Genomic DNA, 17071 nt, shown 5'->3' on the forward strand with positions numbered 1-17071 from the left:
AATAACATAATATTAACTCATACACTGACTGTATAGTATGTGTGTAAAATAGATGAGGAACGATTCTGGATGTAGGGAAGAAATACATATAGTAAAAGAAGCAAGATTTGAAGTTCAAGATGTAATAGTAAATAAAATAGTAAATGAGAAGGTTAGTGAAAGTAGTTTCAAGGGTCATTGTTTCAGCTGTGGACATGTGGGTCGCTTGGCTAACTTGAAAGATTGTCCTGCGTTAAGGGCAGTCTCTATTAAGTGTGGTAAAAAGGGCCACTGCATAGCATGTTTCAGAGTGGTACATTTGCAAAGAGTACCAGTAAACAGTAAAATTGTTTTACAGATGTTTGATATTGTCCCAGAGAATGCTAAGTTTCTAGTGAGAATAGAGGATGTTGAATTGGACAATGTTTGATTAATGCTATAAAATAATAATAATATCTGAGTTAGTTTTCAAACAATATTTCAAGGATAACGTGGAACTCTAGAAAATGGATATACATCCTGTGGATATGGAGAACAAATTATAAAGATGAAAGGGTATTTTCTTGTTAAACTTGGATGTATAAACAGATTCTTAGTATCTATTTATGGCTCCATCAAAGGTGACAACATTTTTGGGTAGCCAGTGCCTAAAGAATTAGGCGTGTTTCCGAATCCCAGTGCACATCCACAAATTCAGGTACAAATAATTGATGAAACCCTTGATAAAATAACTGCATTTGAAGAGGAATTTCAAGAGGTGTTTTGTGATAGGTTGGGTTGTCCCAAGACTTCTATTCACAAGATAAAATTGCAAGGGGTGCAGTTCCTACGTCAGCAAAAGTAACGAGTCTTCCCATTAAAATGAAAGATGCAGTAAGGGAGGAGCTGGTGAAGTTGACCTAAACTGAGCTAATTTTACCAGTGGATGCCACAGAATGTTGACTCTAATAGTGCTCGTCTGTTAAGCTGATGGAAAGATTTGGTTGTGTGTTTATCTTAGAGCACCAAATAAAGAAGCTATAGTAGACAGCTTTCCATTGCCAAAAGTTACAGAAATGCTAATAGCGGTGGCTGGTGTCAAGTCTAACATCAGAAAAAACTTTTCATCAGCATAGCATCAGGTTCACCTGCATCCTGAATCACAAGACTTGACAGTTTTTATTACACCCCGGGAGGGAAGTGCAAGTTTAAATGAATGCAAGTTGGTCTGCTATCTGCAGCCTATGTATTCCAGTGAGCTGTGTCTTCCTTGCTATCATGAGTACCAGATGAATTTTACTATCAAGATGATCTGTTAGGGGGCATGGCTTGCCAGCCAAGATGGCGGGCGCGAGCTGAATGTGCTCCGGGACGATACCCTAGATATCTGTCCTAAATAAGGCACGGGAGGCCGATACATTTCTGTACGCCTATGCGTACATGAGCTGAGTCTGCTGGGAGTTGGCTGTGCCATTCAGGTGATCTGGGGGTGGGGCGGCGTGAGTGCTGTCGGAGCTGCCGGCCTGCGGGATGATGTGAAACAAGAGGCCTGTCCCGGGGCAGCTGCATGCACAAGGCCCCATTGGATCGGAGCACCAATGGAGACCTGACGAGGTGAGACAGGCCGTAGTGGACTGGGCGAGGTGGAGGTGGCGGTGGAGCGGGGCCAGGGCCCTGTGACCGCATAGACCTAACTGATTCAGATGGCCTTTGCTCCTGCTCCCATCACTGGTGATGAGAGGCATACCTGGGACGGGGTCTGCTACTGGGCGCGAGTGGGAACACCGCGAAGCAGGGACCTAAAGGTGTGAGGAGGGACTCCGCTCCGACCCGCTGCTCCACTCTGCGGCCTGCTCAGTCATACTGGAACCGTTAATCACAGCCAAGACCAAACACTGGGGTAGCTGAGTGTCAGGACCCCCGCAAATCCGGTCATCTGGGGAGAGGGCCTCCCGTGCCCCTTTTGAGCTGTATTTCGCTAGCGCCCTCGACTGCGATCTGCACCGATGCACGCTGCTCCCTTGGACCTCGAAATGGCAGCATTGGGCCGCCTTTGTTCTGGAACAGGGGCTAACTGCAGACACCGAGGGCTGTGGCCCTACACCCTGACAGCCACAAATTAGACGCAGTGCTGGCGGCTGTGGAACAGATAGGCACCTCCCTAGACCAGGCTCGGACCTCTCTGGAGGGCAAGATTGATAAAGTAGCCAGCAATCTCACCATGCTTCATGCGGACCACCGCAAGTTAGCAAACAAAACTCGCTCGCTAGAACACCAGTTGAATGACTTGGTGCCCAAGACAGATCAACTGGAGACTTCATTGCAGATGGCGCTGGACCGGAGAGGGGTACTGGAACATCATGCAGAGGGGCGCACCAGGAGGAATAACATTCATGTTATAGGCTTACCGGAGGGCATGGGGGGCCCAGACGCGGTCGCCGATTCTGAAATCTGGCCACGGGATCTGGTCCCAGAGGGTTCATTGACAACGTTCTTTTCTGTTGAGCAAGCCCACAGGCTCCCCACGAGGGCCTGACTGCCAGGCACTGGGCAGCGCCCCTTCCTGCTTCGTCTTTTGCACTACGCAGACAGAGATATTATTCTATGTGCAGTGAGATCACTCCCGACAATCCGAGTGGACAATACCCCAGTTAAGCTGTTCCCAGACTACACCATCGCCGTACAAAAAGAACGTGCTTCCTTTTTATCAGTGAAATGCAAACTCTGCCCCCTTAACTTGTCATACTCCCTCCTCTTTCCCGCCAGGCTGCGAGTAGCAACTGAGGATAAAACTCACTTCTTTGACACACCAGAGGTGACCTGGGAATGGGTGGAATCCACACGCCTGAGCAGTCAATGAGACGCTGAAGCAGAAAGACCAGCGGCACGGGGTCTGCAATTCCACAAACGGAGAAGTTACAAACAGCGTGTGGTTGCCCCAAAGGAAGTGAGACACGCTCCTGATGTAGAACAGATTATACAGGAGCACTGTTTTGCACTACGATCTGCAGCAGCTATCAGTGTTCCATCAGTCACCTCAGAAGTAGACGCAGAGCTCGTAAATTCTAATGGTGAGGACGGATCCTCCCCCAAAACATCTTCTGAGGTGGGGTCTTCCACGTGCCCTGCAGTGACACCACAGACGGCAGATTAACTAATCTGAATTTACCAGAATGACGCATGTATGACAATTACTCTGTTAGCAGTGATGCTATGTGTGGCACCTAGAAGGCCCCAATTTGCTGCATACCAATTCTGCTTCTGGAGGGATCTTATTGTCTTCCCTGTGCTATCACCGGTAGCTCGGCAGCCTTGACGCCTTCTTCGGCCAGGGCCAGTGATTGGCGGCACTCTATCTTATGTCTCCTATAATAAATGCTACATACTGCAACCGTTGGCTACCCGCACTTATGCTGGGCTAGGGGTTACGTCATAGAATTTGTCAAACACCACTCACCTTGCCCACTTCACTCCCCCACTTGTGAGGGCTACTCCCTCATACTTGTTATGCCAAATAGGCGAATTGATGTGTTTGGGCAGATTCCAGTTGTCCCTCTGCTCTAATGGTATTTTCTCATGTTATGTTTCCACCAGTTGTTGGTCCTGAGTTGTATTTGTTTATTTCAGAATGGAGCCCGAATTCCCCTTGCCCCCCACCCTGTGAGAGTCCCGTCACTGGTTGCGTGGAATCCTTCGTCTCTAAAAATGGGGCAGTGGGGCACCATCAAGCTACTGATCCATCATGAGTCCCACCACTATCCTTACATGGAATCTGCGAGGCATACACACGCCAGCACGTAGATATTCCATATACTCATATCTTAAGAGACAATCAATTCATATAGCGCTGTTGCAGGAGACTCACCTTGCACAGCCTGAAATCACCAGACTGCAGCGGCGTTGGCGAGGACAGCTTTACGCGACAGGTTACTCCTCCTATGCCAGAGGGACTCTTAACTGGGTTAGACCGGGCACCCCATTCGTGGCAGAGGATCCAATCACTGATGTGCAGGGGCGATATGTTCTAGTACGTTGACACATCGCTGGCCGTACACTGGTGCTAGGATCCATATATGCTCCGAACACAGATTAGGCCTCCTTCTTTTTCCCACACGTTATCCAGCCCCCTCTCTCACTGGAGTGATCTTCCCTGGCTGTTGGGTGGTGACTTTAATAGCGTACTGGATCCCCATCTGGACCGTTCTTTCCCACCATTTCCCACTGCACCTGCTGTGGTGGCTGCACGCGCGTTACGAACCTGGCTCCAGAACTGGCAATTGTTAGACATATGGCGTCAACGCAACGCTAACACCAGGGTCTTTTTGTTCTTTTCTGCCCCACACCAACTACATGTCTGTCTTGACAGAATAGTATGCACCACTAACCTGTACCCTGCAGTGCTGAGGACTGACTATTTAGGCCGCACTCATTCAGAGCATAACCCACAGCTTATGCAGCTGGGATGGGACATGTCTTCTTCAAGCATTCCCGCCTGGCGACTCCGCCCGGAGCTGTTATAGGACGCAACATTCAAAGCACCAATAGATATAGCGATTCCTGAATATTTCAAACATAACAATGTCATGGCGTCCTTTGGTCTTCTCAAATGGGAAGCATTTAAAGTCTTCATCAGAGGCCATTGTATGGGCACACAGTGGAACCTACGCAAATCCATCAAGCACGACCTGACTAGGGTGGAGAGGTCCCTGATGCAATGCGAACAAAACGCTGCCCAACACTCCTCAGAAACTCACTGACTGCTGTACTTCCAAGCAGAACATATATCCCTATTAGAAAGATTGCGCTGTCTAAATTATGCATCCCATTTGGCCCGCACACACGCCACGGCCGACCGATCGGGCAAATTGCTGGCCTGGCTATTTCGCCAAGACCGCAGTCCTATTATAGAACTCCGCTCAACAGTAGGGGATATGCTCCATACTCCCCATGAAATACACTCAGAGCTCACACGATATTATGAGACACTTTACCGCTCCTCTACGACAACAGACCCGACGGACTACGATAAATTTTTCTCCCTGACCATTTCGCCTCGACTGACGGATGACCAGCGAGGAGAATTACACCGACACTATTTGAGGTACAGAATAGCATACGTGCTTTGTCCACAGGCAAAACCCCAGGCCCTGATGGCCTTCCATCCAGCTTCTGTAAGTCCTTCTCTATGGTCCTTGCGACTCGCCTTCTTCGTCTCTATCAGGAAGCATTGCAGGCAACGGCCCTACCTGCATAGCTACGAGAGGAGCTGCTGGTGTCGGTCCCTAAGCCCAGCAAGGACCCGTCGGAGTTAGGCTCTTATAGACCACTGGCGATGCTCAACACTGACTACAAAATCCTGGCCAAGGTCTTGGCATCGTGACTGGTGCCGTTGGTCCCTCGGCTGGTTCACCTGGACCAAAACAGCTTTGTGCCAGCTCGTGAAACCGCCCACAACATCAGGCGCCTGTTTAGAGTCATGAAATACTCGACGCAGGATTGGCCTCGTGCAGGGTGGCTGTTGCTCGATTTGGAGAAAGCCTTTGACTCTCTGGAATGGCCCTACCTGTTCAAGTCACCGCAGCGATTTGGCCTTGGCCCCCATTTCCTACGCATGGTGAGACTATTGTATACCCGGCACCAGTTCAGGGTTAAGGTCGGCACGATCATCTCTGAACAAGTTGAGGTGGGCAAGGGTGCTCAGCAGGGATGCACCCTCTCTCCGCTGCTGTTTTCTCTGGCATTGGCGCCCTTGGCTGTGGAAATTCGCAGGAGGGGAGAGGCATGGGGCATCCCACTAGGCGATGGCACACACACCATATCTTTATATGAAGACGATATTCTTTTGTACTTCAGAGTTATTGATAACATCCCTACTAAAATTGTGGACATTCTGCAACGATTTGCTGCCCTATCTGGCCTGCGTGTTAACTGGGCGAAATCACGCCTCTTCCCCTTCAATCCCAATCTGCCGGACCCAGGCTTGTGACTCTCCAGAGTTCCGATACCTGAGTATGCACATATTTCACAGGGAGGAGGACCTTCATGATGTAAATCTCAGAAAGGCAGTATCCTCTATCCGTTCCCAGATGAACTTTTGGCAAACACTGCCACTCTCAGTAGCAGGAAGAATCGCCCTCCTGAAAATGCTAGTGCTCCCTCGCTTATTACACTTCTTCTCCAATGTACCCTACTACGTCCCTGCCAGTTTTTTTTTTTTTTAAAGAGAATTGGAACCCAGAATAAGAGAGTTTATCTGGAACAAAGGCAGATGCAGAGTAGCAGTGAAGAAGCTCTATTCACTTCTGACCCAAGGCGGCCTGTTGGTGCCAAATATAGAACAGTATTACCTGGCCTCTCAGCTTCAGTGGGTGGCACGATGGCTGTCTGGCCTTCAACTATCTGACACACCAACCAGTTCCCCACCTTGTCCACTTTCGCAGATCCGGCACCTCTTTCACCCTCTTACGATCGCAAAGTCACCTGTAGAGCTTTTATTAAGTGTGGCTCAGTGTTGCTACCGCAGGTGTCTGCACCTCACGGGTGCAACCATTCCTTATGCTCCGGCACTGGCGTTGCTGGGTACACCTCACGGTTCACAGATAGTGACCACCGCTGAACTAGAGCCTTGGCACGCTGCCGTTTTATACATGCTGGGCGACCTCTATAACGAAAGTAGAGTCACTCCATGTAATGTATTGACAGCAAAGACGGGTTTCTACTATACAACTCAATGGTGACAGCAATATCGCACAGGTGGGGGGATATGGCAACCGAACCCCCAACACAGTGCAGTACATATAGGTTATGGGACAAGGCAGGCACCTGATACAGTGGTTCACTGACACACTCAGAATACACACAATTTACACCCACACTGCGCTGCACACCAACTGGGAAGGTGACTTGGCCGAACCCTTTCCTGAAAAAGCATGGAAAGTGGCATTATCCAGCCATACTAACATCCCGTGCAACTCCAGAATCCACCTTATCCAGTTTTATATTATTCACAGAGCTTGCCTCACACTAGCCCGCATTAACAAATACTTCTATCGACTGGATGGCGCTTGCCCCGCTGTAGGCTGATAGGGGCGGATATCCTTCACATGCTGTGGTCTTGTCCCTCTTGAAACATTTATTGGCATGGAGGAACATCGTGCCTATCAACATGCACACCATGCCCACTATTATCTACTTGGGAATCCTTTATTCTGGGTCTCTTCCTGAGAGGTAGGAAACCTAAAGCCTCCACAAGATTTCGGGACCTTGGACTTCTGATGGCCAAGCGCCTAGTCACTAAGAAATGGAAAGCTGCCGAACCGCCATCCACGACCCCAACTTGATGAGAGAGTGAGATCAGTTTTAAAGGCTTTTTGAGAGTATGGAGTAACTGTGAAGGAGGAAAACTGTACTTTTTGCTGTGAGGATATCAAGTATTTGGTCATAAAATATCTAAAGAGGGTGTCTAACTTAAAAGGATGTTTAGCTGCAGCACTGAAACGAAAAGTATTTGTGACAGAAAAAATTTAATCATTGTTTCTGATGCTAGTTCTAAGTATTATGGAAGCAGTGCTATTGCAAGAGGATTTTACTGGTTAAGAGATAATAGTTTTTCAGGTAGAGCTTTTGAGACAGGCTGAAAATGATCGGTCTGTTATCGAAAAAAAAGTATTTAGCTGAGTTTTGGACAGTTACCAAATAAATAAAAAAATTGGAGACACAGCTTTCGAGTTAAAAACTGACCACAAGCATATATTCAAATATCGCTCTGCAGAGTTGCCAAGGTTTGGATGTGCATGTAGTCTTGCTCACCTCTACCCCACTGAGAAGCTCACACTACCTTCAGCTTCAGAGGTCTCAGATGAGTGTTGTCATAAATATTCACCCACAGCCTGAACACACTCAGACACCTGGAGGTCTTAATCAAGAATCATATTTTGCATGCAATGTAGAGTGTCAGAGCACTTTATATCACAAACATATTATGCAGAGAGAGTACATAATACGTATGTAAATCAATGTATAAGAAATGTTTCATAACTACACTGGTAGGTAGTATATTTTAAGAGTGCTTTGTCTGGCAAAGCACAAAACTCAGGATTAAATAGTGACAAAGTGGTTAGGGTTGGTAAAAAAAAAAAAAAAAAAAGTAGTTCTACCCAAGTGAACTCTTTTTAGCTACATTGGAATGATAAAAGACTGGTGAAAAACACAACATTCTAAACCTATGCCTTACAGTTTGCATGGCTGGTAATAGCCCACTGTGCTGCAATAAAATTATAATTTACAAAATGCAAGTTACGAAAGCATTGCTGCAACAAGAGCAGTAAGCCACTGAACTATCAACATAATATACAATTCTGTGATCTGCATGTTACACTTGCTTACATAGGGCATATTAACACTCTGCACTTCTTCATGATAAATCAAAGCTGCCACTATACAGAACTACATTTCCCCCCAGCAGGTACAATAATCACCAAAGTATCCAAGTATGGTCAGACTAACTGTAAACCTTTAGAATTCTTTCTTCAAGCATTGAGTTTTCCAATTCTTGATCACAAAAAAAGCCCAGTACGGTGGACCACATCCTTAACAGAAAGAACACAAACCTACAAGTTAAGCCATCAACCAAAGTACAGTGACCCAAAACAAACATAGAAAACTACATCACCAACTCAGTTAATATTCAATCTAAACATCCAGAACATAGAAAACACTACTTTCACAGCCTACCAAATCAAGGAATAGCAGAAGAACACACTCTGCTTTGAAGCTAACACTGCACATACTCTTCCAAACATTAATGTTACTGACTGGAATTACACACTATTATCGGTCTCCGTTTTCACTGGTAGTCCTTCTTTTGTTAAAATTTCAAACTCATTCTCAATAGAGTAAGCCACAATATGCGTCTGTAAAATGTCTCAATATCGTTTTCATTGTCTAATTGTAAAGCTGATGGAAGCATTCATCTTTTCCCACCAACAAGGTGCATCCTCACCCTGCAGGTCTTTAATCGTGGTTAAAACTAAAACATGTCAAATGTTGACCTTGGCTAGAATGCAGAAGACAACTGGTAAAACAAAAAAGGCTTTTTCTTTTTTAATTGTCGTTGATATATTTTGCAGGTACTTTTTATCCCTGGCAGAACACTTTGTGCTCCTAATGGAAGCTGGCTTCTCACAAGATGTCCTTCAGCACGTCGAGCAGTTCTGGAGTATGCTGGATGATTTGGCAGACAGTGACCCTGCAGCATATAAAAAGTTCATACAACATCAGCTGAGGGATGCAAAGGAACAGTGCGCCCCACCTGAGCCTCATATATCACTCCACACCAAGATATTGGTAAGAATGGTCATTGCTGAAGATTGGTTTTCTTTAAATATAGAATATTCTTGAGCCTGTGTGTTAAGAAAATACAAAGTTAGACCCACTCCCAAATAGCAATAGTTCATGCACGCACATTTTCATACACATCACAATATCCAAATCCTGCAGTTGACAATGATTGTGCCCAGCACCCCCGCCATTTGAGTAGAACCTAACGACCTCCACATATGGTACATTCACCATATTCTGTTGGGTCCGTACCAAGAGCAGCAGCTCACTGCAAAGAGCTACCGCTTTGCCTACTGATCCACGGGCTGGAAACCAACTTCTGCCTTCACTGTTCCCTCTGCACGGTTGTCCAAAGCCCTAATAATCCAGCCATCTGTATTATGCCACTGTCATTGTCTTTTCTGAATTTCTAAATAAAATTTTGGCTGTTGGCTCCAAGGAGGAGCTATGTATATTTTTAAAGCCTCCGAATATGGACTGGAGGTGGGCTGTACTCTGCACCTGGTAATCATAAGTTTGAGAGACTTTTCAGAATTACTCGTCAGTATAGGGTTGCACAAGAATAATCTACTATTAGGCTGACAGTCGTTACCAACACCGATTTGCCAACCTACAGAGCCCTTTTTGAAAATAGAAATGCTGCCAGTATTACGAAGGTAGCTTCCAGCTCGTTCTAGGTCCTTAATAGTAAATGTGTACGATTTCGCTCTCAAATGTTGCAGAACAATGTAGCGCAAAATAACTGTGCCTTCTGCTTGCTGAACAACACTGTGTTCTGCTCTCTTACTCCGTCTTCCAAATTTAGTAAAATTGGGTCATTAGTTCAGGGGGGTAAGTCCCCCCTCAAGTAATAATCGCAGTCCTTGTCAGGGTGAAGCACTAAAGTCACTAAATAAACTTGAGCTCACCCACTGGTAGCTATGGCACAGAGCAGGCAAGCTTAACTTAGCAGTACTGGGGAAAAAAAGTTGAAGTTCAAAACTATAAAAATCCCAAAACGAATTAAAATAAATAGGGAAAAATTAAAATAAACACAATTACACCAAATGACAAAAATCTAATAAGCTGAACTGTAGATATGACATCTGTTATGTAGAATTAGTGCCAAGAAGCTCAGAGTGGCAATGATAGTTAATGGTTGTGGTAGAACTGGTTCTAGGTGCAATTTGACACTGACCACAATGGAGAGTGGGTCAGATACAGTAACATTGTTTGTCCTGGTCAAAGATTCTGCCTTCTGATTTTACTTCTTTAAGTCCCAATCTACCATAGGAGTACACTTCTTAAAGCACCGAGGACCTCAGGGGAGGCACTCACAGGCTGACAGGCTGAGTCCAGTCCAGGTCACGTTGCCACTGATCAGCTGTGCAGTTGCAGAAAAGACCTCTTGGAGCAGGTTGTGTCCCTGGAGCTTGAGCATGACATCAGCCTTATAACACTCCACTTTTTTGTCATAAGTGAGGAAGAACAGTAGCAGTCTTCTAGGTTCTTCTGAGGCCTCAGACAGAAAGATTAGTCCACTTCTGATCTTCCACAGGTTCAGGAGTGTTCTGAAGTGGGTGCTTGAAGGTACCATACCTATGCCTGGTACAGTCTAGTATATGGCAATGACCCCTTTGGAATGCTCTAACTTATGGGATAAAGGTTTCCGGGGCTAACTCTGCTCAATTTGGGCATTTTCAAGATGGCTGAAGCCTTCAGCTGCGCTAACAGTATGCTCTGAGGGCTGAGGAAGTGTGGGGAGTATGCTATGTTAATCCTAATGTGCTCCTACATCTAACATTAAAATCCATTTTCAGGCAGTCCCTGTACTCCCAACAAACTCGGAGACAAACATCTGCTAAAATCAGCGCTGTGCTTTCAGCAACCAGATAGTGGATGTATATAGTATTTTTTCATTCTGTTTGCCTCCTTTGAAGTGTGCCCCAAAATTTTGTTTGTAAAACCCAGTAACCTGTCAAGCAGCATGTGATATTCAAGCAGGAATTTACACTCTACTATCAAAAAGAATGCTCACAGCCCATCCTGATAGTCACTCTGGACCAGTTTTGGGTCAGCCCTCCCTTCTACTGGTACTGGAAGGACAAAAGGGAAGGTATGCCCAGATGTGAACTACACCCCCCTGTGACAAGGGAGGCCCTTTTGAAGTTCACTAAGGATGTGAGCACAGCCCCCAGGCCATGCTATCAGGCGGAGGACAAAACCTTCCAAAGGCCCACTGTCCTGGGAGCAGTTCACACTTCATCACAGGAGGGCTATCAAGCTCCCACTGACAATCAAATAGTTACAGAAAGGCCTCCAGAGGCTTTAGGTAGGTAAAAGGTAACCTTTCTAAAGCTCCTTTTCTGAGTAAACAAAATTAATTAAATTGGATTTTGTTTAACTATTAAAAAGGGTAATTAAAAAGAGTCATTGAAATATTTCTGTAGCTGTTAATATTCCGATATTACCATTATAAGGTTTTTTAATGTAGTCTAGTGCTTTCTTATGAAAGCAGACAACTTGGCTGAAATGAAAATAGCATTTATACTTTTTGACTTTGAAGACATGTGGAATATTAAACTTTTACATGCGGTGCTGGCAGCGACGCTGTTGAATACCCCAGATTCGGCACGAGCTTGAAGATTGCTACATAATCCCCCGATTAAGGTTTGCCCAACCCGAAATACATTCGGAAGTGGCAATGGTTTGATGCTATTGGATATGGATTATGAATGCTGTTGGATTGTTTTAACTGAATTCATTAACTCGATTGATCACAAGTGATTCGGACTGCAGGACTCTTGCAAATACAGAAAATAATACTGAATAAATATTCAATAAATGTTTGAAATATGATTTATTAAAACCTATTTGATGAACATTATTACATGAATAGCGAAGACCCTCTGGGTCGGAAGTAAAGTTCGTCTGCTAACAAGCGTTTTGTTGCCTTTCCTGCTCACCATGGCATTCCAATAGAATGAAAGCAGATCTTGTATTCACCATCAAACTTTATGACGCCCCAGATCCTGCTGTCATGCACTCTTTACTGAGAAGTTTTTCCCCATGTTTGAGTCCATGCATGCAGAACTGTATTCCATTGCCTTCAAGGCGCACGTCACATTGTTGGCAAATGGGGCATCTGTCTTTCAGGTCTGCCTCTGTCTCCCTTTCTCCTTCAGACGCTAATCGTTAACTTCGGGCTGTTGCCTGGCCAATGTTTTCACTTTAAACAGACATTCTGCTGGTGTTAGTTCCTCTTCAGCATTCTATCTTTGTTGCTCTTTGTTTCTGTAGCTTAGTTTTTCTCAAAGTCTCCTTTTCTCTCTCTCTCTCTCTCTCTCTCTCTCTCTTAGCGTCATCCCCACTCTTTTTTTCTTCCTCTTTCTCTCTCTTTTCTGTTGCCTTTTCTGTCTTTATCCTTTTCTTACACTTTCATGGTCCTTTTTATTCACTCCTTTTTCCTACTCTTCCTCCGTTTTGGCAAACTCTTCAGCAGTGTTACAGTAAAGGCAAATACAGTTTTGAGGGACAATAATGCAGCGGGCCACAACTGCGGGGGCATCAGAAAAATCACACCGCAAGCATCTTAGTTCTTTGTGAATTTTGAGTCACATTTTGAAGATCCAGCAAAAATGTTGTACTTTGGTAAATGTATGATTTCTTTGTAGATCCCCGAGGAAAAAGATTTATTCATTAATGTATGCAAGTGGAACATGATCCCGGCTCCTCAGTCCCAAACCCACCCTGTCCCTTTGGGTGCTGGTAGGTTAGAAGAAATGGACAAAGAATCAGGTGTGTTAAATTCCTTAATTGCACTCATCCAATCTTTTTTCCTTAATTGTTTTTTTTTTTTGATAAAGACATTTTTATTGGTTTTGCAAAAGATAAGGCAAAATACATACATGTAACTATGTGCCAACGGGCACCAAACATTGGTCAATCCCTAGTCTCAGACAGTACACTGTGTGTGAAGATTATGCATCTCTCTGTAAAGTATCCCATGCATGTTACCACCCATAAGAGGGGGAGAGGGGAGCTCGTTTAGGTTATCTCTTGTGTTGAGTCAGTCGACAGTGTAGGGGGGTTGAGTGTGGTGGCCTCCCATTTCCCCCAAACCTTATCATATTTACTTGGGCACCCTCTGGCCTCATAAACAAGTTTTTCCCGTTGAGCACACCAATCCACTTCTCTTCTCCATTTAGTCAATGCTGGAGCGCTTTGAGCTTTCCAGTCAGTGATTATGTCTCTTTTGGCCACTAAGCAAGCCACCCCCAGAAAGGTCCGTTCCGCCCTCCTCAGTCCAGTGTCACCCATGATCCCCAATAGGAGCAGCATTGGCGTCAACTCGATGTCAGTCCGCAAAGCCGTTGAGATCTCCACGACAACAGCCCTCCAGTAGGTTTTAATAATTGGGCAGGACCATACCATGTGGAAAAAGTCTGCATCTGGGTCCCTACAACGTGGACAGTCGGCTACGTCACGGAGACCTGCCCTATACAACCTGACGGGTGTTAGATAAGCGATGTGGAGATAGTAGGTCTGTATTAGTCGGAGACGAGTCGTCATCGTTAAAGTATGTGGGGCTGCTAGTGCTTCGTTCCAATCTACCTCTTCCATAGGACCCACCCACCCTTCCCATCTCCGTCGGAGTCCCTCCAACGCAGCACCAGTGGTGGCAATCAGCGAACGATATATCTGAGAGATACCTCCTCTACCTAGGCTTCCCATCAGGGTTTTCGCCTCCATAGGGCTATACTCAGGTATATTATCCCCTATCCGGATTTCTGTCCGCAGGGCGTGACGGATCTGGAGATGCTTATGAAATTGCGTCTTATTTAGTGAGAACATTTTCTGGAGGTCTTCAAAAGAGCGCATGTGTGAGCCGTCCCATATATCGCCCAGTGTAGAAATACCTATGTTGTCCCACTTCTGGAATCCCTCCAATCTCGTTATCTCCTTTAAGTGTTTCCCCTGCCATAGTGGGGTCTGATGGGTGAGGCACCCCCACCATCCTGTCACCTTTTGGGCCGTCCGCCAACCCCGCAGTGCCACCCCGGTCACCTCCGAGGTCCCATGCGAAATCGGGCCTCCATATAGGGCATCAAAGATCTTTGGATATCCCATAGTCTGAAGTTCTAATCGATATGCCGGGTCTGTCCAACCGCCCCCCACCCAGTCATTTATCACTAGTAGTTGCGTTGCTAGGTGGTAGTAATGGATGTTGGACATTCCCAATCCTCCCTCACAAACGTCCCTCTGGCACGTTTTAAGCGGCAATCGAGGACGGGTGCCATTCCATAAAAATTGGCGTGCCTGTGAGTCCATTTCCCTGAACCATCTCATGGGGATAGGGTAAGGGAAGTTCTGGAGGAGATAAAGAAGTCTAGGGAGAACCATCATCTTGTAAAGAGCGATTCTCCCATACAAGTTAAGGGGGAGGACACTCCACCGTTGAAGGTCATTTTTAATTTTTTTGGTTACTGGTGTGACGTTGAGTTCCCATGCTAGTTCAGGGAGCAAGGAGACATGCACGCCCAGGTATTTGAAACTATTTCTTCGTATTGGAATGTCTTGCTGCCAATCTATGCAGTCTCGAGATTGATGGAGGGGAACCAGCAAGGACTTACTAGGGTTTAGGGTTAGTCCTGAGGCTTCCGAGAAGAGATCTAGAATTTGTAGAATGCGGGGGCCGCTTTTGGCCGGATTTGAGATGTACAGCAGGACATCGTCCGCGTACATTGCCACACGATCTTCCTGGCAGACGGGCCAGGACCAGCCCTCTATCAGCGGATCTTCCCGTAGCATTTTCGCTAGAGGCTCTATTGTTAATGCAAAAAGCAGGGGAGATAATGGACATCCCTGCCTGGTGCCACGGCCGATAGGGAATGGGTCCGAGATTACTCCGTTCACTTGGACATGTGCCGTGGGATTAGAGTAGAGTAGTTTCACCAATCCTCGGAATCTAGGTCCAAGGCCGTTGCCTTGTAGGACGTTATCGAGGTAGGACCAGTCTACCGTGTCAAAGGCTTTCTCGAAATCGAGTAGAAGCAAAGCCAGAGGGGTTCGAGACAGGGTCTTTTGATGCGCCAACGCTAGGTGTAATCTTCTAATACAGTGTCTAGTACTACGGGCAGGCATAAAGCCACATTGGTCAGGATGCACCAGAGTGGGTATTGCGTCTCTAAGTCTTGAGGCGAGAATTGAGGCTAGTACCTTGACTTCGGTGTTCAGGAGCGAAATGGGTCGGTATGCCGAGCAGTGCTGCGACGGGGGTTGGGTCTTGGGGATCACTACTATCGTTGCTAGGTCAATCCCAGGAGGGAAGTGGCCCTTCCGTTCAGCTTCTTCGTACATGTTAAGCAGATGTGGAGCCAGAATATCGCTGCATTTCTTATATAACTCTGGCGGGAATCCATCAGGACCTGGGGTCTTGCCTGATGCCAAGTTGGCAATGGCGCTGGTTATTTCAATGAGGCTGATTGCCTCATCCATATTACTCCTGACCGTCTGGGAGACTCTGGAAAGAGTTATGTCGTTCAGAAGGGGGGATTCCCTTTCAATGGTGGGCCGAGGGTGCTCTGCGTAGAGGCGTGCATAGTAAGAGGCAAAGCTCTGAGCTATCTCGATGGGCGTCTTGGAGAGAGCACCTGAGTCGTCTCTAATCTCAGGTATGATTCTATTGGCCAGGGGGCGGGTGACCAGCCAATGCAAGAGTTTTCCATTTTTGTCCCCCCAGCCATATATTCGGGCGGCTGATGCTCTCCATAGGTGTTTTGCTGACTCAAGGACCAAGTGTCTGATTTCCTCTCGGGTCTTTGTAAGTTGCCTCAGAATAGAGGCCGAGGGTAAGGTCGTTTGTTGGCGCTCTAGATTCAATGCCTCAGCCTCCAACTCAGACACTTTTAAGTTCCGAGCACGTTCACGTGCACGAAGAAGACATTTGGCATGCCCTCTTAGTGTAGCTTTGCCAGCGGCCCATAATGTACCTGGGGACTGAACCGATCCCAAGTTCAGCTCAAAATACTGAGCAAGGCGGTCTCTCATTTCAAGGGTATATTCGTTATCTTGTAGGCACCATGCATTCAGGCGCCACAGTGGGCGTCTGGTGGGGTCTGTTCCACCCAGACGAACTCGCACAGGTGCGTGGTCTGAGACCCCCCGTGGCAGCATATCAGCCCCCGTGACGCCGGTGACGTCCATTGCAGGCATAAATATTAAATCAATTCTGGAGTGTGTCCCGTGGGCAGCTGATGTGTGTGTGTATTGACGTTCTTTAGGGTGCCAGGTTCTCCATACCTCGCAGAGGCCGAGGCTCTCCGCCCAACCGATAAGACTCGCAGCCCGAGAGGCCCTTCCCGTGGTAATGTCACCGGATATATCCAGTCTAGGGTCCAGAACAGCGTTAAAATCCCCTCCTATCAACGTGGTTCCCTGGGGGAGTCCCGCTACCACCCGGCGAAGTGAGAGTAGGAAGGCGTCGAATCCCGCAGGGGGGGCATATGCGCATACAAGGTTCAGCGGTGTACCGTGAAGCATCCCTGAAGCTATTACGAATCTGCCCTGTGGGTCAGACAGCGTAGATGTTATTACCATAGGTAATGAGCGGCTAAGTAGAATGGCCACTCCCCTGGACCCCCTAGAGAAACCTGCGTGGTACACCCTATCAAATCCTCCCCGTGTGAGCATAGGGCATTTAGTTCCCAGGAGGTGAGTTTCCTGTAGTAGGACCACTGAGGGGGAGTATCTGCGGAGGGTGTTGAAAACTGCGGATCGTTTGATCTTATCTAAG

General features: G+C 46.7%; 1 protein-coding gene across 2 annotated transcripts in view; it reads left to right on the plus strand.

Annotated features, from left to right (window-relative positions):
- The window catches only part of PIH1D2 (PIH1 domain containing 2), a 115132-nt gene that overhangs the window by 5424 nt on the left and 92637 nt on the right, over positions 1-17071 (plus strand). For both annotated transcript variants that reach the window (XM_069224978.1, XM_069224980.1), the window contains exons 2-3: positions 9087-9303; positions 12951-13074. In XM_069224978.1, coding sequence (XP_069081079.1) covers positions 9087-9303; positions 12951-13074 — 341 coding nt within the window. The remainder of the gene's footprint in view (positions 1-9086; positions 9304-12950; positions 13075-17071) is intronic.

The sequence above is a fragment of the Pleurodeles waltl genome, chromosome 3_1 (genome assembly GCF_031143425.1).
Source record: "Pleurodeles waltl isolate 20211129_DDA chromosome 3_1, aPleWal1.hap1.20221129, whole genome shotgun sequence".
Taxonomy (NCBI): domain Eukaryota; kingdom Metazoa; phylum Chordata; class Amphibia; order Caudata; family Salamandridae; genus Pleurodeles; species Pleurodeles waltl.